The sequence below is a fragment of the Bubalus kerabau genome, chromosome 11 (genome assembly GCF_029407905.1).
Source record: "Bubalus kerabau isolate K-KA32 ecotype Philippines breed swamp buffalo chromosome 11, PCC_UOA_SB_1v2, whole genome shotgun sequence".
NCBI classification, from domain to species: Eukaryota; Metazoa; Chordata; class Mammalia; order Artiodactyla; family Bovidae; genus Bubalus; species Bubalus kerabau.
In genome coordinates, this window is record NC_073634.1 from 50,817,063 (window position 1) to 50,837,703 (window position 20,641).

Here is a 20,641-nt window from a genome sequence, read left to right on the forward strand (position 1 = left end):
GTTAGTTAGCTTTCTTTCACCCTCTCAAGTGTGTGCTCTTGAGGGCAGGGCCTGGGTCTTGGTCACTCCGGGCCCCGCTGGCCCAGGGGCGCCCAGAAGGCTCTCTGGGTTAAGTAACGACTCAAAAAGGAAGGAAGTGACCGGAGTTAGGGTCATGCTCCATCAGCACTCTCGAGGGACCCTCCTGAGCACCCTGACTTCTCTGAGCCTCAGCGGCTTCATCTGGAGTCACATGGAGTCATGACCCTGTTCTAACCTCCCAGGGCAGAAGGCGATCCCACACGCGCGGATCACTTGGCGCGGGACAGCGGCGTAGCCTCCCTACTGGAAACGCAGTCAAGACCTTTGAAATGCGGGGAGGATGAGGGCGGAGACCTCCCTTTACTCACACCAGACTCCCGCCCTCTCCCCGGCCAGGGCCCTCCCTCCCTGCTCCTCGCTCCCTCCTCCACCCCCACCCCGCGCCCAACTACCCCGCCCGGACCTTCTCAGCCGAGCTCCGCCGGGACCGGGTGTCCGGGGCACGCCAAGATGCAGGCGCGGCTGTGGCTCCTCCTCGCCGCGCAGCTGGCAGGTAAGGCGGGGAGACCCTGGGGGCGCGGGGCTGGATGCGAGGGCTCTGCGCTGGGCCCGGGAAGAGCCTGAGGCGTGAAGTTTAGGGAAAGCTGTCCCCGCAAGATGCCGTACCCAGACCCCGGATCTGAGGGGGCATCCGGGAGGTAGCCTCGGTCCCTGGGGATGGAAAACCTCCCAGGGACCCCACTACCCCCGGGAGTCCCCGGAGCCTCTGCACTGAGGCCACCTCTGCCCCCAAAGCCTGAACCTAGGAAAACATAGACCGGAAGAGAGGAGGGAGAGTTGAAGGAGATGGAAAAGAAGAAAAGAGAGATGGGGAGGTCCAGAGAGGAAGGACATATGCCAGGGCCCCAGTTCTGGCTTTGGTGCCCATCTCTTGGCCCAGGGTTCCATAGACACATTATGATTACTTCCGGGGAAGTATTTGTAGGACAGTTCGCCAAATACCATGCTGTTGCCAGTTTTCAGACAGGTGTGGCAGGGTCCCCACTCACAGTGACTTGGTTCCTGAATATTCCCTGGTGTGGGTATTGTGGGCAGTGTAGCTTCCAGAACAGGCAGCAGTGGAGTTGGAATGTTGGAACAAGAACAGAGCAGGGAGTCTGTCCCTCTGGCCAGCCCAGTCAGTCTGTCTTGTAGAAGAAATCCCTCCCCACTCCAAACTGCTCACTAACTTGTGGTTGATTTGCTCTCTAATCCAAAAATTCCCAAACTGGTCCTCCTGCCAAGGTAACACAGCCTGCCAGCCTGGCTGTGACCTAGTGACTTCAATGGCATCTCTAGCAGAAGCTAGTCTAGGCCATTCAAAGAGACTAGAGTTACTGCGGATCATTTTAGAAAGAGCAGGTCCCTCTGAGTGGGACCACCGGGTGACTGAGACGATGAAATGAATCAAATGAGACCATGCGTGTGGCAAGGCCTGGCCCTGGGACCGGAGCACACACAGGATTCAACCACAGCCAGGGGTTCTGTCTCCAGGGGCTGAAAAGCAAGTGGGCAGGAGAGAGAAACCAGGGTGTGTCTGGGCCAGGAAGTGTTCAAGTCAGGACGAAGGCAAGGATCTACACAAAGACCCCAAAGCCCCTCTGACCTGTCTGTCTCTGGAGGGGTCCCACTGGGGCTTTCTTAGAAGGGCCTGGGGAGTCTGTGTATTCTCGGCCCCACTATGTGCACATGAGCCCGTGACTGGGATCCTAGAGAGGATCACAGGTTTCCTCATTTCAGAGAGTGGCACAAAGCTTAGGTTCTGGGGTCCCAGACCTGGTTTAAATCTGAATCTACCACATAGAGGCCGTATGACCTTAAGCAGGTCCTTAACTTCCTTGAGCCTCTGTTTCCTCGTGTGTAAAATTGGTGTTATTTCCTCCCGAAAAATTCGGTGAGGAATAAATGAGATAATGCATAAATCATGTTCAGCACAGTTTGATAAATATTGGCATTATCAATTCTTTTTTAAAATTTATTTACTTTTGGCTGTACCACACAGCATCCGGGATCTTAGTTCCCCAACTGGGATTCAAGTTGTGTCCCCTGCGGTGGAAGGGTGGAGTCTTAATCCCTGGATGCCAGGGAAATCCCTATCCGGTTCTTATTGTCTTCCCCAGGAGGTCAATGACCCCCAACAATGAAGACTCTGCTAAAAAGGCAGCATGGTTTTCTGGGAGAGGAGAGAAGGCTCAATAGCCACTTGGGCCCCAGGTATCTTTTCATTCTCAGTGGGAGTAAAGGCTCAGAGTAATCTGTGATGGGAGTCCAGAAGTTTGCTTCTTCAGTGTTAGAGAAGGTCAAGGCCAAGGAGCCTGAGCCCCAAGTAGGATTATGAATGTGGGCTTCTTGTTGTTCAGTCACCAAGTCATGTCCCACTCTTTGTGACCCCATGGACTGCAGCATACCAGGCCTCGCAGTCAGTCCCCCACCATTTCCCGGAGTTTGCACAAGTTCATGTCCATTGGATCGGTGATGCCATCCAACTATCTCATCCTCTGTCACCCTCTTCTCCTTCTGTCCTCAATCTCTCCCAGCATCAGGGTCTTTTCTAATGAATGTGGGTTCAGAAAGGCTTGGGTACACACACACACACACACACACACACACACACACACACACACACGCATGCACACACAAACATCCTCTGCCCATCCAGGCCTATATCTTCTCTGGGCCTCAGTGCTCCCGGATCTGGGTCCTGGTCTGCAGAGTCTTCTCTGCCCCACAGCTAAAATGAAAGCTTTACCAAGTCAGGTTCCGTTTGGTGGACTTGGTCATGAGGGACCCCTTCTAATTCTCTCCTTAAGATTTCATTTGCCTCCAGTAGCAACTGCTGAGAGCTGTCACATAGATGATGATTTACCCGAGTACAGTGAGGTTCAGTTTGCAGTGCTTTTTTGGACATTCTGAGTCTTGGAGATGGCTCAGTGGTAAAGAATCCACCTGCCAAGGCAGGAGACCCCTGTTCGATCCCTGGGTCGGGAAGATTCCCTGGAGAAGGAAGTGGCAAGCTAGTACAGTATTCCTGCCTGGAGAATCCCATGGTCAGAGGAGCCTGGCGGACTACAGTCCATGGGGTCACAAAAGAAGTCAGACACTCAACAACACTAAACAGAAACAACAAGCCGGGGAGGCAGGCAAGACAGCAGCATCAAACCGCCCTCCTTTTCCAGGAAGGAGACAGGGTCCACAACTTGCCGGAGATGCCACAACTGGTGTGGGGCACAGGCAGGGTTCAAGGCCAGGTCTGTGAGTTCTGCTCTGGGCCTCCTGATCAAGGCCCTACCTGCAGGGGCTTCCCATTTGAGACTGAAGTGAACTCCCAGCACCTCTTCTGGGGTGTCTGTCCCTCCACTCGGGAATGGGGATGCAGAGACCAATTACTGGCTTGGAGAGTAATGGGCTGGGATTGTGTCTATGGGGGACAGTGAGTTCCCCTTGCTGGTTGTTGTCACTGTCTGGAAACAGTGACTGGTCCTCTTATAGGTTGACCAGAGCAGCCAGGTGTTCGGCCAGTAATTCTGAGCTCCTCTCTGAGCTTGACCTGGGTTTCCTTAGGCCACCTGGAACCTTTTGAAAGTCTTCATAGAGTGGCCACAGAACAAGGTGGAAGGCAACCAGCTTTCACTTCAGAATGCATCCTTGACTTTGACTCCTGGGTCACTTATTAGCTGTAAGCAGGACTTTGAAGAAGGCATTTCAGGCCTCAGTTCCTCATGTGGGGATAAAAATCCTAAAGTAAGTCTGAAGCTTGATGGGGGTAATTTATGCCAAGAGCCAGGCCTAGAAGCATGAAGTCAACAAGTGGCACTTTTCCCCTGTCCCCTTTGTCAGGCTGGCATCATGAACACCTGCCTGATGGATGATCACCCTGGTGGGCGGGGTGCTCTCAGTCCTGGAACTGCCGGCCGTATTTCACACAGCCCCTGGCCCTGCAGCCAGGCAGGCTCTCTCATCACTTCTCCTCTCATGTTTGACTCTGGGACCCCACAACCCCTGCTAAGAAAAGGTGCTGATGGCCTCTGCTCTTTCTGCTTCTCATAGCTCTGCATGGCAGCTTGGCCCTCGTGCAGACCCCTGCATCCTTGATGGTTCAGACCAACCAGATGGTGACGCTGTCCTGTAAAACCCAAACCTCACCTTCTAACGCACGCATCTACTGGCTGCGGCTGCGCCAGGCCCTGAGCGCTAACAGTCACTATGAGTTCCTGGCCTACTGGGAGTCCAAAAAGACTGTGTATGGCAAGGAGGTGGACGCGGAGAAGCTGACTGTGTTTGGAAATCCCCCCCAGAACATGCTCACACTCCAAAATGTGAAGCCTGCCGACAGTGGTGTCTACTTCTGCATGATCATTGGGATACCCAACCTGATCTTTGGGACGGGAACTCAGCTGAGTGTGGGTAAGAATCCGGTTCAGTGCTGCAGATGAGCACTGAGTACCTACTGGGTGCTGAGTGCGTGCTATGTCCTGGGACGGCTCCCATTCTCAGCGAGCCCTACTCGGAGGGAGGGGCTGACTTCCAGGAGCAACAGCGCTACTGGTCTTTTTTTTTTTTTCATGACTGAAAGCTATATTTGAAACTTTGTATTTTGTATTGGAGTATAGCCGATTAACAAACAATATTGTGATAGTTTCAGCTGAACAGCGAAGGGACTCAGCTATACATATGTATGTATCCATTCTCCCCCGAGCTGCCCTCCCATCCAGGCTACGGCATAGCACTGAGCAGAGCTGCTAGTGCTCTACAGTTGGTCCTTGTTGTTCATCCACTTTAAATATAGCAGTGGGTGTCCATCCTAAACTCCCCTTAGCTATCCTTCCCTCCCATCCTTTCCCCTGGCAACCATAAGCCTCGTTCTCTAAAACACTACTGTTAATAGTGAGCCAAGCTGGTGCAAAGGTTGTATGTAGTTATTTCATTTCATGCTATTGACCACACTGGGAGGCAGGTGCTGTTTGATTCCCATTGGAAATGAGATGCTTTGGGGCATTGCTGCTTATTCCAGTAACAGGGTGGCATTCTAGGCCCATCTGAGGCTGAGGCTGAGGCTGGATTGGTCCGTGTCCCAACACCTGTTAGAAGTCCCCTCCCAGTGTGCCCACAGGGAAAGAATATTCTTGCTGCCTGGACATACCCAACAAGAGCATTCACGTTGTGCATGGGGGCCCGTGGCTTGAACCCACGCCCAGAGTTGCAGGGAGCAAGGAGGTTAGACCCCAGACCCAGCTGCAAATTTACCATGTGCCCATGGGCAGGTCACTCCCCTCCCCAGGCCTCAGTTTTCCCATCTGTATCATGGGACTGCTAAGGACCTCCCTGATTCCCTCTGGCCCTTAGAAGCTGCAGTTCCTCAGAAGTTAAGTCAGCAAGTGCAGTAGAAATATATTTCGAGCCACAGATGTAATTTAAAATTTTCTAGGGAGTTCCCTGTGGAGAAGGCAATGGCACCCCACTCCAGTACTCTTGCCTGGAAAATCCCATGGGCGGAGGAGCCTGGTGGGCTGCAATCTGTGGGGTTCCGAAGAGTTGGACACAACTTAGCGACTTCACTTTCACTTTTCACTTTCATGCATTGGAGAAGGAAATGGCAACCCACTCCAGTGTTCTTGCCTGGAGAATCCCAGGGACAGGGGAGCCTGGTGGGCTGCTGTCTATGGGGTCGCACAGAGTCGGACACGACTGAAGCGACGCAGCAGCAGGGAGTTCCCTGATGGTCCAGTGATTAGGACTCATCACTTTCACTGCCTAGGACCCTGATTCAATCCTGGGTCAGGGAACTAGGATCCCAAAAACCTTGGCCAAAAAAAAAAAAAAAAAAATTCTAGAAAGCAGCCACATTCAAAAAAAGTCAAAAGACACAAGTGAAATTAATTTCAATAATACATTTTGTTTAACCCAGTTTATGGACAATATTATTATTTCAGCATGAAATCAGTATGCAATTAATTACTGATATATTTTACATTTTCTTTTCTTACTAAGTGCTCGATGTGTGTTTGAAATGCACAGCACATCTCGAGGCAGACTGGCCACGTTAATGTGTTCTGTAGCTCATGTGGCAGGTGGCTGCCGTGCGGGACAGTGAGGATTAAACCATCAAAGGTATAAAGGAATTCTCAAAGGCCAACATCTGGCTTCAACCCCCTCCCCAGATTAACTCATAGTCAAGGCCAACCCCCAGCGGGCCTCCCACTATCTTGCTTCCCTCTCACCTAAGATCTTCTCAGGCTGGAGCATTGAGAGTGACAGGGGGCCCCCACAAATTGGACCACTCGGCATGGGAGGTGCAGACATAGCAACATAATTACGAAGACACAAGCCAGAGTGATGCCCTCTTCACATGTCACCAACCTCTGACCTTTTTTATTTTTTAACTTTCTATTTTGTATTGGGTATAGCCAATAATCAATGTTGTGATAGTTTCAGGTGAAGAGCAAAGGGTTTCAGCCATACATGGACATGTATCCATTCTCCCCCAAACTCCCCTCCCATCCAGACTGCCACATAACATCGAGCAGAGTTGTCTGTGCTGCACAGTAGGTCCTTTTTGGTTATCCATTTTAAATACAGCAGTGTGTTTGTGTCCATCCCAAACTCCCAAACTGTCCCTTCCTGTCCTGGATCTTAAATCCTCCAGGAGGTGGGGAGGATGGGGAGAACTCTCGCACCAGAAGCTGAGGCATCCCTGAAGGGATGGGTGTTAACTGATTCTTGTATTGAACATTAGGCTCTTCTGAGTTTAGGGGTTGGGTTTGGTTTATTGTTTTTGTCTCCATAAGCCTCATACTTCCCACTCAAGAGATTTCAGGGGCTAAGAAAGGTGGATGGTGAAATAAGAAAAACTGGTTTTCAGAAGTTCCCCCCACCTCCTCCACTAGCTGCCCACTCCTGGCTTTGATCTTCCCAACCCCCTGACTCTGCCTGGCTCCCCGGGAATGGCAATCTGTCCCCAAAGCACGTGCTCCCAACCGTATCATCTCCCCAGGTGTGGGGACTCCAGAGCAAGAGCTCACCCTCTGGCTGGAAGTTCAGGACAGTTTAAAGAGGACTGTTGGATGCCAGTGGTAAAGAACCTGCCTGCCAATGCTGGAGACATAAGGGATGTGAATTTGATCCCTGGGTCGGGAAGATCCCTTGGAAGAGGGCAGAGCAATCCATTCCAGTATTCTTGCCTGGAGAATACCCATGGACAAAAGAGCCTGGCAGCCTACAGTCCTTAGGGTCTCATAGGGTTGGACACGACTAAATCAACTTACCATGCACTTGGACGGTAGAGAAAGTATTGGGGGGAAGACAGGCTTTTTTCAGGCACCTCAAGACACCATGGACTCAAAAGTCCTGCCCCTTTCAAAGAGGAGAGAAGTGGGGAGATTTGAACTGGGTGCGTGCATGCTAAGTCGCTTCATTCGTGTCCGACTCTTTGTGACCTTGTGGACTGTAGTCCGCCAGGCTCCTCTCCATGAGGATTCTTCAGGCAAGAATACTGGAGTGGGTTGCCATGCCTTTCTCCTGGGGATCTTCCTGACCCAGGGGTCGAACCCACGTATCTTACGTCTCCTGTATTGGCAGGTGAGTTCTTTACCACTAGCGCCACCTGGGAAGGTGCGGGTGGGTAATCAAGAATAATAAAGGACTCCCGACTCTGGGCAAGAAGACATTAAAATCCAAAGGTGGGACTTCCCTGGTGGTCCAGTGGTTAGGACTCCATGCTCCCAAGGCAGGGGGTGCGGGTTCAATCCCCTGGTCAGGGAACTGAGCGCCCACATGCCGCGTGGTGTGGCCAAAAATTTTAAAACAAAAAAATAGAACAAGTTCCCCCACAAACCTCCTAAAAGCCCCAGGCTACTGGGGTCTGTAGATCTGCCCCCTGAAGGCTCACCACTGCCCCAGTGGGAGTCTGTAGGAAGGAGGGAGATGAACACTTCTGGAGCAGTGAGGACTAAAAGGGCTAAGGGAAGGACAGCCTGAGACACCCTAGCTGAGGGCCGGGCTCCTCCCAGGCTTTCAGAACACAAGACTAAGGCCGTTCTCCCCCTTTACAACTGTTTCCTTCAACACCCTGATGACCTGAGGTGCTTAACTTTTAAAAATTTATTTATTCATTTGTTTGGCTGCATCAGGTCTTAGTTGCCACACATGGGATCTTCGCTGCATCATGCAGGCTCTTTTGATGCGGTGCTCAGACTCCCTAGTTGTGGGGCAGGCTCCAGAGAGCCCGGGCTCAGTATTTGTAGCACGTAAGCTTAGCTGCTCATGGCATGTGGGATCTTAGTTTCCTGACCAGGGATCAAACCCACGATTCCTGCATTGCAGGGCAGATTCTTTACCACTGGACCACCAGGGAAGTCCCCGTGCTTAACTTTTTGTCAAAATACATTTGCCCCTTAGGCAATGTGTGGCACGAGAATCTAATATAGGCATTCTTTGGCTCAGATGCTGGCCCTGCTGTTTATTGGCTCTTGAACTTGAGCAAGTTCAAATAAGCAACTTGAACTTATGTCAACCCTCTGAGCCAAGGCTTCTGGGGATAAAATGGAGAAACTAGTGCCCATCCCCAAAGTTGTTGGTTCCGTAAGCTTAAGCTGACGTGCTTGGCACAACCGCTGGCATGAGGTAGGAGCTTGCTAAGGGTTAATTCTGGTTAGCTGGGTCTTCTTGAAACCCCCCAGATCATGCAGAACAGGGGGCACAATTTCTCTACTGCCCTTGTCTCAGGGTGGTGAGGGTCCAAAGAGTCAACATTTTATATGAAAGATGCCAGACCCAAAGGATCAAACACTGGCTGCCCCTCCCAGTGCCCTTGACTCTAGAGTCCAAGTTCACGTGTCACACAATTCCCTCTCCTACAATTTTGCAGAAAATCAGTGAAATGTCTTTTCCCAACTGTCAGAGGCAGGGGGTTGGATTCTCGAGCCTCGGGTGTCTCCCTTTGCCCTGTGGGCTTGTCCGCCTGCCCTGTCCCACCACTTCAGTCATATGACAGTGGATTAGAATGAAAGAGTAGGCGTTACCCACCAGGAGTCAGGAGAGGAACTTGCGGACCCCAGCCAGGCCCTTTCCTTTGTGGGGCCTCGTAGGGGTCAGTCCTTTACATCACTAGTGTTCACCTTTGAAATTAAAGGTTGAGACTAGTCTAAAGGTCCCTCTGATAACATATGTTTGCTTGTTTTTGTTTTTGTTTTTGTTTTTTTTTGGTTGAGCACTAGGGCATGTGGGATCTCAGTTCTCTGACCAGAGATCGAACCTGTGCCCCCTGCCGTGGAAGCACAGATTCTTAACCACTGAGGCTGAGGAAGAAAATCTCAACCTACACAACCTCCCAACCTGCTTGGTATTGTCCAGAAAAAGGCACCACCTCCTTTCTTCCAGCTTCTTCCATTCGCACAAGGAGGAGGGCTCAGGGGTTGGTCGTGCCAAGGGCTAGGGGACTCCAGATGTAGCTCAAGATCTTCAGCGAGGTGAAGCCATCCATACCACTCACTTTGCTGGGCTCACTGTTCCCTGTCATTCTCACAACCACCTTAGAAAGGAGATGGGGGTCATCTCACAAAGAAGCGATAGGACTTGCCCCTAGTCATTACTGTTGTTCAGCTGCTAAGTCATGTCTGACTCTTTGCAACCCCACGGCTACAGCACACCAGGCTCCTCTGTCATCTGTCTCCTGGAGTTTGCTCAATTCATGTCCATTGAGACGGTGATGCTCTCTAATCACATTCTCACTGCCTCCTTCTCCTTTTACCCAGCATCAGGGTCTTTTCCAGTGTGTCAGCTCTTCAAATCATGTGGCCAAAGTGTTGGAGCTTCAGCTTCAGCATCAGTCCTTCCAATGAATATTCAGGGTTGGTTTCCTTTAGGATTGACTGGTTTGATCTCCTTGCAGTCCACACAATGGTTGATCAGGGGTCTTGGGACTCTTTTCATATCTGGATGACTCCAGAGCCCCTCTCTCCAAGACACCAAGTTGACCTCCATCTCTGAGCCCTCAGATCCATCTGCGAATTACTAAATCAAAAATCCCATTGATCTGTGACCTTCAAGCCCATGACAGCCTAGGGAACACTGCTGCTGCTGCTGCTGCTAAGTCACTTCAGTCGTGTCCAACTCTGTGTGACCCCATAGACGGCAGCCCACCAGGCTCCCCCGACCCTGGGATTCTCTAGGCAAGAACACTGGAGTGGGTTGCCATTTCCTTCTCCAATGCATGAAAGTAAAAAGTGAAAGTGAAGTCGCTCAGTCATGTCCGACCCTCAGCGACCCATGGAGTGCAGCCTTCCAGGCTACTCCGTCCATGGGATTTTCCAGGCAAGAGTACTGGAGTGGGGTGCCATTGCCTTCTCTGAGGGAACACTGAGAAGGGTTTTAATACCTGAGTATCAGACATGCAGTTGTAAGTTTTGTCTCTGAGTCCACCTGCGGTTTACCTGGCTAAGACATGTGTCTTGCTTGTTTTTGCAGTTGATGTACTTCCTACCTCTCCCCAGCCAACCAAGAAGACCAGCCCTAAAAAGAAAGTGTGCCATCGAGTCCCAAACCCGGTGGCTCAGAAACGTGAGTTCTCCCATTCCTCCGGATTCTCAGAAGCACAGCCAATGCTCGTTCTCCCTTTCTCCCTCCCTTCCTTCCATAAACTCTTGACAAGTGTGGACTCGAGCCTCTTTCTCTAGCCCTGAGCTGGAGTCTAAGGGGAGCTGAGTGCGACAGCAGCGCTGTTTTCCAATCGCTCATAGTCTAGTGGGGGACACGCTCGTAACTCGTCACAGGACAAAACTTAATGGACTCAGTGCTCAGTCGCTAAGTCGTGTCTGACTCTGTGCAGCCCCATGAACTATAGCCCAACAGGCTCCTCTGTCCATGGACTTTCCCAGGCAAGAATACTGGAGTGGGTTGCTGTTTCCTTCTCCAGGGGATCTTCCCCAACCAGGGATCAAACTTGCATCTCCTGCGTTGGCAGGTGGATTTTTTTACCACTAAGCTACCCGCGCCCCTAATGAAGGATCTATCTGCCCAACACTTGCACACGAATGTTCCCAGCAGCATTTTTCTTTGTTTCTGTTGTTGTTAAGTTGTTATTTGTTTTTTGGCTGTGCTGGGTTTTCATGCTGCACAGGCTTTTCTCTAGCTGTGGTGAAGAGAGGCTACTCTCTAGATGTGGTGCACAGGCAAGCAGCAGTTTTCCCTGGAGTCACATTGTGGGGAGGTGATCACACTTCACCCAGGACCTTTAGCTGTGTCTAGGTCTCTAGTTCAGGTCATAGCTCAGGAGGCCTCCCCTGACCCCTCTCCGCCCAGAAGAAAGGGGTCTTTCTACCTTCCACATCCCTGCAGCTTATACCCACCTCCATTACTTAAAACTTTATCCTGGCATAATCTGCATGTCATAAAATTCATCCATTTTAAGTGCACGACTCAGTGATTTTTAATAAATTTACCGAGTAATGCAACCGTCACCATGAACTAGTTTTAGAATGTTTCCATCAAACTCTCAGATCCCTTGTGCCTATTTATAGTTAATCTCTGTCCCCCCTCCCAGCCCCTGGCACCTGCTAATCTACATTCTGTTGCAATAGATTCATCTCTCCTGAACGTTTCGTACAAATGGAGTCATATGGTATATGGTCTTTCATGCCTGGTTTCTTTCACTTTGCATCACATTTCTGAGGTTCATCCAGGTTAGGAAACCCATGGAGATGAGAGGGAGGCAGATAGAAGCTTCACATCTCAGAACGGAAAAGGACCTCCCAGGGCCTCTCACCAAACTTTCCTCTCCGCGTGGCACCATCCAGCCTTGGTGATGGTGGTTCCCTCCCCAAGAGCAGCCTATGCCATTTCCTTCCTCCCTTCCCCACCCCGCCCTGCCCCACCACCTCTCCTGCCCTAAAGCTGTAGCCATGGGACTGGCAGGGACTGTAGAACTCAGGAGACTTGAGTCTGTATCCAGGCCCCGCTTTTTACTATCCAGATCGCCTTGGGCAGGTAATTGAACTTCTTTGAATCTTGTTTTTTCTGAACTGTAAAATGAGAGATAAAAATGATAGTTAATTCCTTCCTTCCTCACAAGATGGAAGTTTGCAGTTAGTACTGTACTTGACACATAACAGATCTTCAGTAAACGTTCTACCCCTTCTCTGACACCCAAAACTCTTTCTTTTTCAATCTTGGGTGTCAGTCTGCAGCCTTGCCTTTTTCACCCATGGGTCCTGATTCTGCCTACTTTGCTACTCACAAGGACCAGTCACAGGGAAAGAAAGAGTATCAGAGAAAGATTTGGGGTATCAGTTTATATTTGATATAAACTCTGCTGTTTATATAATTTACAAAATGGGCAGAAAGACAATTTTTCTTCTTCCGTAGAAGAAAAATCATACATGGTCAATACATGAAAATAGGCTGAAATTGGCAAGTAGGAAATTGAAATGAAATATTATTTTTCACCCACTGCTCTGCAAAAGTTAAAATCTCTGATAATGTCAGGAGTAAGCAGGGTACATGACTGATAATTAGGAATGGAACTCAGTGAAGCCTTTTTGGAAGGCATTTTACAGTATCTGTTATTATTGAAAATGGATACAGTCTATGGTTAGTTGTTCTTATTTTCAGTATCTGCCTTGGGCAGGCTCCTGCACAGGGAGAAACATACCTGGATGTTCTCTGCAGCCTTATTTGTAAAATTCAAAAAACAAACAAAATGTACATTAATGGCTAAATAATCCATGGTACAGCCATACTTCAGATGACATGCCGTTAGAACAAAGAATATGCTGGCATGTTTAAGAAAAAAGCCTGGTTGCAGAACAATTTGTACTGTATAAGCCTCTGTATTTTTAAAACTATATGTGCTACAATGAACACTGGGGTACATGTGTCTTTTGCAATTATGCTTTTCTCAGGGTATATGTCCAGCAGTGCGATTCCTGGGTCATAGTGGTTTTATTTTTAGTTTTTTAGGGAATCTCCATACTGTTCTCCATAGTGGTTGTATCAATTTACGTTCCCACCAATAGCACAAGAGGGTTCCCTTTTCTCCATACCCTCTCCAGCATTTATTGTAGACTTTTTGGTGATGGCCATTCTGACCAATGTGAGGTAATGGGAAATTGCTGTATAGCACAAGGAGCTCAACCTGGTTATCAACCTAGGTTATCATAACCTCGAGGGGTGGGAGGGAGGTTCCAGAGGGAGAGGACCTATGTATACCTATGATTGACTCATGTTGATGTATGGCAGAAGCCTCCACAACACTGTAAAGCAACTATCTCCAATTAAAAATAAATTAAAAAAAAACTATATGTGATGTGTCTATGTAAATTACATATGTGTATATGCAAATTAACAATGGTAGTTACTTCTGTGAAGGAGCTACAGTGAAAATATATTCAGCTATTTCTTCTAAAATTAAAAAAAATTTTTTAATAAATAATAAAAATCCCATTACCAGGCATGCGAATTGTCTATCTCATTTTGAACAAAACTAGCTACTGAGTTTATTAACTGTTAAAATTTGGATGTGGGACCTGAAGATTGGGCTTCCCTGGTGGCTCAGATGGTAAAGCATCTGCCTGCAATGTGGGAGACACAGGTTCGATCCCTAGGTTGGGAAGATCCCCTGGAGAAGAAAATGGCAACCTACTCCAATATTCTTGCCTGGAAAATTCCATGGATGGAAGAGCCTGGTGGGCTACAGTCCTTGGGGTCAAAAAGAGTTGGACACAACTGAGCGACTTCACTTTCACTTTCCTGAAGTTTTATATATGAAATGATTTCAATATGTTTAAAGAGCCTAGAAAAGACTAGAATGAAGCATGGAAAAAAGTGGTATTCTCTGAGTGGTGGGTGGGGCTTCCTGTGGATTTTTCCTTCTTTGTGTTTATCTGCACGTCTCAAATGTTCATTCAACACGCGTGTATTTTCCAGGTCTGCCCTGTGCCCCGCTCATCCTCGGCCTCCTGGCGGCCGGTGTCCTGATTCTTCTGGTGTCCTTGGGTGTGGCCATCCACCTGCGCTGTAAGTTATGCCCTCTTGGGCCGCCATGTACATGTGTTTGCTCAGTCACTCAGTCATGTTCTACTCTTGCAACCCCAAGGACTGGCCTGCCAGGCTCCTCTGTCTATGGGATTTCCCAGGCAAGAATACGGGAGTAGGTTGCCATTTCCTTCTCCATGTAGATTCTTTATCACTGAGCCACCTGGCAAGGCTGGGTCTTCATGGTAACTCCTTTTGCTGCTGGATGTGTCCCCGAGGGTCCTTTCTTCTCTAGGGGAACAGGGCAGGTGGCAGCTGGTGGGAAGTTTGCTCCTCCAACCCCAAACCCATGATAAGTCTGAGAAGTGATTCTTGGCCTGAGGCCAAGCTGCAGGAGTCAGAGACCACCCCATCTCTGGAGTCAGACAAACCTGGATTTGAATTCAACCCTTGATCTAGCGACTTGGGCAGATGCCCTGGCCCCACTGAGGCTCAGGGGCCCTACCCAGGGTAACCATATTACCTACCTCCCGGCTTGTTTTTGTAAAGTCCTGCCCCAGGGCGTGTACTCTGTCAGCAGGAACACCCAGGAGCAGCTGGGGTGGAAACAGTGCACGGAAATTACACTGGGGGTTGCATTTTGCTCCCCAGAACTAGAAATCCTCCCCTGAGGCTGTTGGGAAACTCAGAGATGGTTTGCTGTTCTCGGCCACTTCAGGGGTAGGACCACCTCCGTCTACGGGCCCCCAGGCAAGCTGGTGGTTCAGATGGTTAAGAATCTGCCTGCAATGCAGCAGACCTGGGTTCGATCCCTGGGTTGGGAAGATCCGCTGGAGAAGGGAATGGCAACCCATTCCAGTATTCTTGTCTGGAGAATTCCATGGACAAAGGACCTGGTGGGCTACAGTCCATGGGGTCACAAAGAGTCAGACTTGACTGAGAAACTAGCACTTTCACTTTCAGGGTAGTTTCAGGGAAGGCCAGCACAGCTGGCCAAGAACCCAGAGCCCCAGACTCTACTCCTGACTCTTCTGCTCACTGGTGCCACTCTGGGCTTGAGCGAGCCACTCACCCTCTCTGGGCTTCTATAAAATGAGAGGGGTTGGCCCACTGGAATGTAGACTAGGTCAGTGGCTCTTTTATAAGTCACAGACCCCTTTGAACATATGATCACAATTATCGACCCCCTCTACAGGGAAATGCATAGTGTGCACACTTTTGCATATAATTGCCACGCAAAAAAGGATCCATTTATTTCATTCTAAGAACCATTAGAGCTCAGGGGTCTGCAAACATTTTGCTCAATGAACTCATCAGTGAAAAAAATCTTTTAATTATAAATACTAACTGCAACTAACTGTATTTTTAAAATATTATGTATGTATATATTTAATATATACTTATAAATATTTATTTAATAAATTATTAACATTTATGTTATCTGGGTTTATTTAATATATTGCATTAGACAAAATGTTCGTTCAGATTTCTCTGTACCATCTTACAGAAATCCCAAATGAACTTTTTGGCCAACTCAATACTGTGTATATTATTAAATGTTCTTCAGAAATAAAAAGGATGAGATAAACATGAAAATACACATGCTCATATTTCCTTCTTACATCCCAAGGGGAAATCGCACACCCGCAGAGTCCACAAGCTCTGGTTTAAGACCACCTGTCTGTACAGCCTCTCCTTCGTGACCTGCTGTGAAGGGCAAGATGGTGCATTCAAGGGCACACAAACAATCCCTCACTAGCTACAGGATTTTAAGCAAGTTACTCAGTTACACACTCGCTCTCTAGATCAGTTTCCCCATATGCAAAATGAGATAATAAAATTCAACTCCTAGCATTAAAGGAGGTAAAACCCATGAGGAGCAGAGCCTGGAATCAAAAGAAGTGGTTCTAGGCGTTGGCTGTCCCTCTCATCACTCTGCTTGCTCTCTGGGGCTTGGTATCTGCAGTTCACAACCCATGTCAACCAGCACTTTTGTTTTCTCCTTCCAGGCCTGCAGAGGAGAGCCCGGCTTCGTCTCTTAAAACAGTAAGTGGCTGAGGTCTTGAAAAAGTGCCCAGCCTGCAGCCCTGGGTGTGGCCCTGGCTTTCTCACGCCTGGCGGCTGCTCACAAACATCTAAGAAGCCCCAGCCAGGCACCACCTTCAAAAACTCACACACTGTATAAGTAGATGCGGTGATGGAGTTCAGGCAAAGAGAGAAACTAAGCAAACAGAATACTGGCTAGTTGTTTATGTCAAGTGTGGTAAGATTTAGCTCTTAGATTTTTTGAGGATGACAGTGAACTCTTTTCTTTTTTTTTTCCTAATTGCAGTGTGGTTGATTTACATTAGCGACTGAACTGAACTGATTAGTTTCAGGTGTACAGCAAAGTGATGCAGTTATATATATTTTATTTTTCAGATTCTTTTCCACTATAGGTTATTGAATAAACAGTCAACTCCTGCTTGGTTAGAACCAGAAGGATATCCCAAGCTTTTGCCCCCTGTTATTTCATTAAACTTGGTCCTGCATGACATAAGAGGGTTATTTTTACAGATCAAGACTTGCTCAAAGCATTTGGGGCAGTAGAGAGCAGAATGGAACTTGAAGACAAGTCAGTTGACCCCCACGGGCAGTGGAATTCCTTCCTGGCTAGTGTTGTGTGTTGGACTTGACCCCACCTGGGTCCCAGGAGTCAGCAAACCCACCGGCTTAGTTACACAGACACAGGGGCAACAAGCTTGCTCTTTAGGCCCACTGAGCTGTGTAAGCTCCAGCAGAAGCCAAGGCTGCTTGCTGCTTCCATACTGAAGGGCTTCTGGACCACTATTTGTCTATGGGCTGTGCCCTTGGACTGATTTTTCTGCCTCAAAACAGATAGTTTCACATCTACCTATCTCATTAATTACATTCCCCTCTATGTAGAGGTGTTTGAAAAAAAAAAAAAGAGAGAAAGTTCCTGCCCCTAGATTGAGGATCAAGAGCTCTGGCTCCATTCAAGCAGATCTTGGTTTGAATTCTGTCTGCTACTCACCATCCTTGTGACTGCAGGCAAGTCACTTCACCTCTCTGAGCCTCTGATCCCTCATCTATAAAATGGGACAGCAGTAACAACCACATGGCTATTGTAAGGACTTACTGGGGAAACACCTTCCAAGTGCTCAGCTCCTGTATTCTGGGAGTCCAAGCACCAGCTCATGCTACTTACAAAAGACGATTTTATGAGCCCAACAACCAAGACACAGAATGTTTTCTTGTTGATTATAAATGACATACAATATTATAATGGTTTCAGATGTGCAACATACAAAGTAGTTTTTAAATGTTTACTTTTTATTTATTTACTTATTTTTGGCTATACTGGGTCTTCATTGCTACACAGGCTTTTTTCCAGGTTAGGTGAGCAGGGGCTACTCTCTAGTTGTGGTGCGAGGGCTTCTCATTGTGATGGCTTCTCTGGTGGAGCACAGGCTCTGGGGTTCTCAGCCTTCAGTAGTTGCAGCTCCTGGGCTCCAGAATACAGGCTCAGTAGTTGTGGCGCGCTGGGCTTAGTTGCCCTAAGGCAAGAGGGATCTTCCTGGATCAGGGATTGAACCTGTGTCTCCTGCATTGGCAGGCAAATTCTTAACCACTGAGCCACCAGGGAAGACTACAATGTACTTTTAAATATTCTGAAATTATAAATTTTCAAATATACTCACTATACTATATGTTCTACATCATACACATTGTATTTGTGTATATTTATACATGTTGTATTATACAGTTGCTTAAACATGCCTGCTACATTTCATATTTTTTTGATGATAATTTTTTTTTTTTTTTTTTTTTGGCTGTACTGGGTCTTTATTGCTGCGAGCAGACTTTCTCTAGTTGTGGTGTGCAGGCTTCTCATTGTGGTGGCTTCTCTAGCTTCAGAGCACAAGCTCTGGGCACGTGGGCTTCAGTAGTTGGGGCTCCTGGGCTCTAGAGTATGAGCTCAGTAGTTGTGGTGCACAGGCTCAGTTGCCTCGCAGCTGGAATCTTCCAGGACCAGGGATCGAACCCATGTCCCCTGTATTAGCAGTCAGATTCTTAACCACTGGACTACCAGAGAAGTCGTTCGATGATCATTGTGATGGTCTGCAATTTTTACTTCATGTGCTAGATTTAGAAACTCTCCCACATTTGCTGCTGCTGCTGCTGCTAAGTCGCTTCAGTCGTGTCCGACTCTGTGCGACCCCACAGACAGCAGCCCACCAGGCTCCGCCGTCCCTGGGATTCTCCAGGCAAGAACACTGGAGTGGGTTGCCATTTCCTTCTCCAATGCATGAAAGTGAAAAGTGAAAGTGAAGTCGCTTTAGTCGTGTCCGACCATTAGCGACCCCATGGACTGCAGCCTACCAGGCTCCTGTGTCCATGGGATTTTCCAGGCAAGAGTACTGGAGTGGGGTGCCCCCACATTTAGGAGGCAGTAACTTAAGAGTTTTTGCCTCACCCTAGACCTCCGGTGTGTTTCATTCATATCTTCCTTGCAGTGACCTTTTATGGAAAATGTCTCCCCGTCAGGGTACTGCCTGTGACTCTGCCTCCCTCCCACCACTTTGTTTTAATTTGTTCCCCTGGTAATTTGATGCCAGTTCAGGGGGAGTCTGTTGCCAGACCTCATGCTGTGGCAAACCCAGGGGTTCTGAGGATCAGGTCATGCGAGCAAGGGGCTGGGGGTGGCCCTAGGGGGGACCCAAGGCCCTTCACCCTCTTCATTCCAAACAGCTCTCCTCTCATCCATTGCCCATAGTTACACTTACCTGTAAGATGTCATTGAACAAAAGGGTCTGAGGCTAAAAGAAGTTCGGAAACCACCTCTGGGTTTACTCTCATGATCCAGGTGTGGATGAAATAGTCCCTGGGCCTCAAAGAGCAGCTGTTACAAATTCAGGTTGCAGTTTGGGGCAGATATTCCCCACCTGCTAACTGGCTTTAGAAAATCATCCGTCAGCAGGTCATCTTCCTCTGGTCCCTTAATGCACATGGGTGAATCGCTTATCTTAGAAGGCACCGCAAGAGGTAACACTATTCAAAGCTAGAGTTCTTAGGGCTGCACTTTTTTAAGCATTTTAATTTTTTGTGTGTGTCTTAAACAATAGTCTTTATGTTTACCCAAAGCAGTACAAAGTGAGGCAGTTCCTCAGAAGGTGACTTGGAGCTAGAAAATCCATCCTGAGCGTGAAAGTGTTAGCGTTAGTTGGTAAGTTATGTCCAACTCTTTGCCACCCTATGGACTGTAGCCTGCCAGGCTCCTCTGTCCATGGGATTTCCAAGGCAAGAATACTGCAATGGGTTGCCATTTCCTTCTCCAGGCATTTTAAATTTTTCTTTAATGACGAAGATGGGCCTTAAAAACATTCTAACACAAAACCCTTGGCCCTAGGCTACTTACTGGGACTGGAGCCCTGCATCCTGAGGAGCTATTTATCAGGAAATTCAATAGCATTTGCCTGAAAATAAGTGGTTTCACGCATTTCCTGTTGTTTTCAGGTTTTACAAGTGACCAGAGAATATGTTTTCTGGTGTCCCGCTACAAAAATACATTGGTCAGTGATGAGCGAGATCCAGAAAAATGAGAGAGAATGCACACACTCAGCCGTGGAAATGTCACTGAAACTGCAGAAGCTGCCTGTTTTTAACTACTGCAAGTTCTTTCTATGGGCCTCATGCATGGGATCTACTTGTTACATGATCACTGGCAATCTTAGAGAGAAGGCTTCAAAACCCCACGGCACTTCCTGCTACTTGCAAGGCACTCTGGACGACTGAGTACAGAATGGCACCCAGTGCACCACTTCTGCCTCCTGTAACTCAGCCTGGGTTGGGCTGGGAACTTTGTGTTGACCGTCTAGCCACCACATTTCTTTGCCCAGGTAGGGCAATGACACTGAGACCCGAATCTCTCATGGGATGGTGATGGGATGGGTCCCCTTGGTCTTCCCGGGGCTAACCCTTTCCACAGGGTGGCCCCTGAGAGCAGACCCAGATTGGAAATGAGGCTTCCAAGGGGCTGATCTGGCTCTCAGGGTCACTTCAGTTTCTGAGGACCTCCTTCGGGCCTGGGAACTTGTGGTCTGGGAGACAAGAGGCCCTTTGATCTCCCACTAGAAGTCCTTCAGCTTTTACTTCTGCCTTCCCATGGTTTATATATTTCTTCTCTTGCTCGCTGTTCCTTTTATGATAATATCTTGGTTGTAACAATAAAGTCTTGGGTAAAAAATGCAGATGGCTCCTGTGATGTAAATGCACAAAAGCTCATCTATGCGGCAAAGATGGTGGTGCTCAGTTAAAAAGAAATTAATGAGGTTAAAATGACTATGGCTTCATTCTGCATCAAGCTCCTCGTGTGTTTGTGCTAAGTTGCTGCAGTTGTGTCCTACTCTGCAACCCTGTGGACTGTAGCCTGCCAGGCTCCTCTGTCCATGGGATTATCTAGGCAAGAATACTGGAGTGAGTTGCCATTTCCTCCTCCAAAGGATCTTCCCAAGCTGGAATTGAACCCACATCTCTTACGTCTCCTGCATTGGCAGGAAGGTTCTTTACCATTAGCGCCACCCTCATTTGCCCCCAAACATGCCGTAGTCCTCTT

The 20,641-nt window shown here is 48.4% G+C and overlaps 1 protein-coding gene across 1 annotated transcript; it reads left to right on the plus strand.

Annotated features, from left to right (window-relative positions):
• The first annotated feature begins 449 nt into the window (after nucleotides 1–449).
• On the plus strand, nucleotides 450–20,266 carry CD8B (CD8 subunit beta). Its single transcript, XM_055539115.1, has 6 exons — nucleotides 450–574; nucleotides 4,108–4,464; nucleotides 10,522–10,614; nucleotides 13,978–14,067; nucleotides 16,035–16,071; nucleotides 19,543–20,266. The coding sequence occupies exons 1-6, from the start codon at nucleotides 532–534 to the stop codon at nucleotides 19,553–19,555; spliced, it is 633 nt and encodes a 210-aa protein (XP_055395090.1). The 5' UTR covers nucleotides 450–531; the 3' UTR covers nucleotides 19,556–20,266.
• The last annotated feature ends 375 nt before the right edge of the window (nucleotides 20,267–20,641 follow it).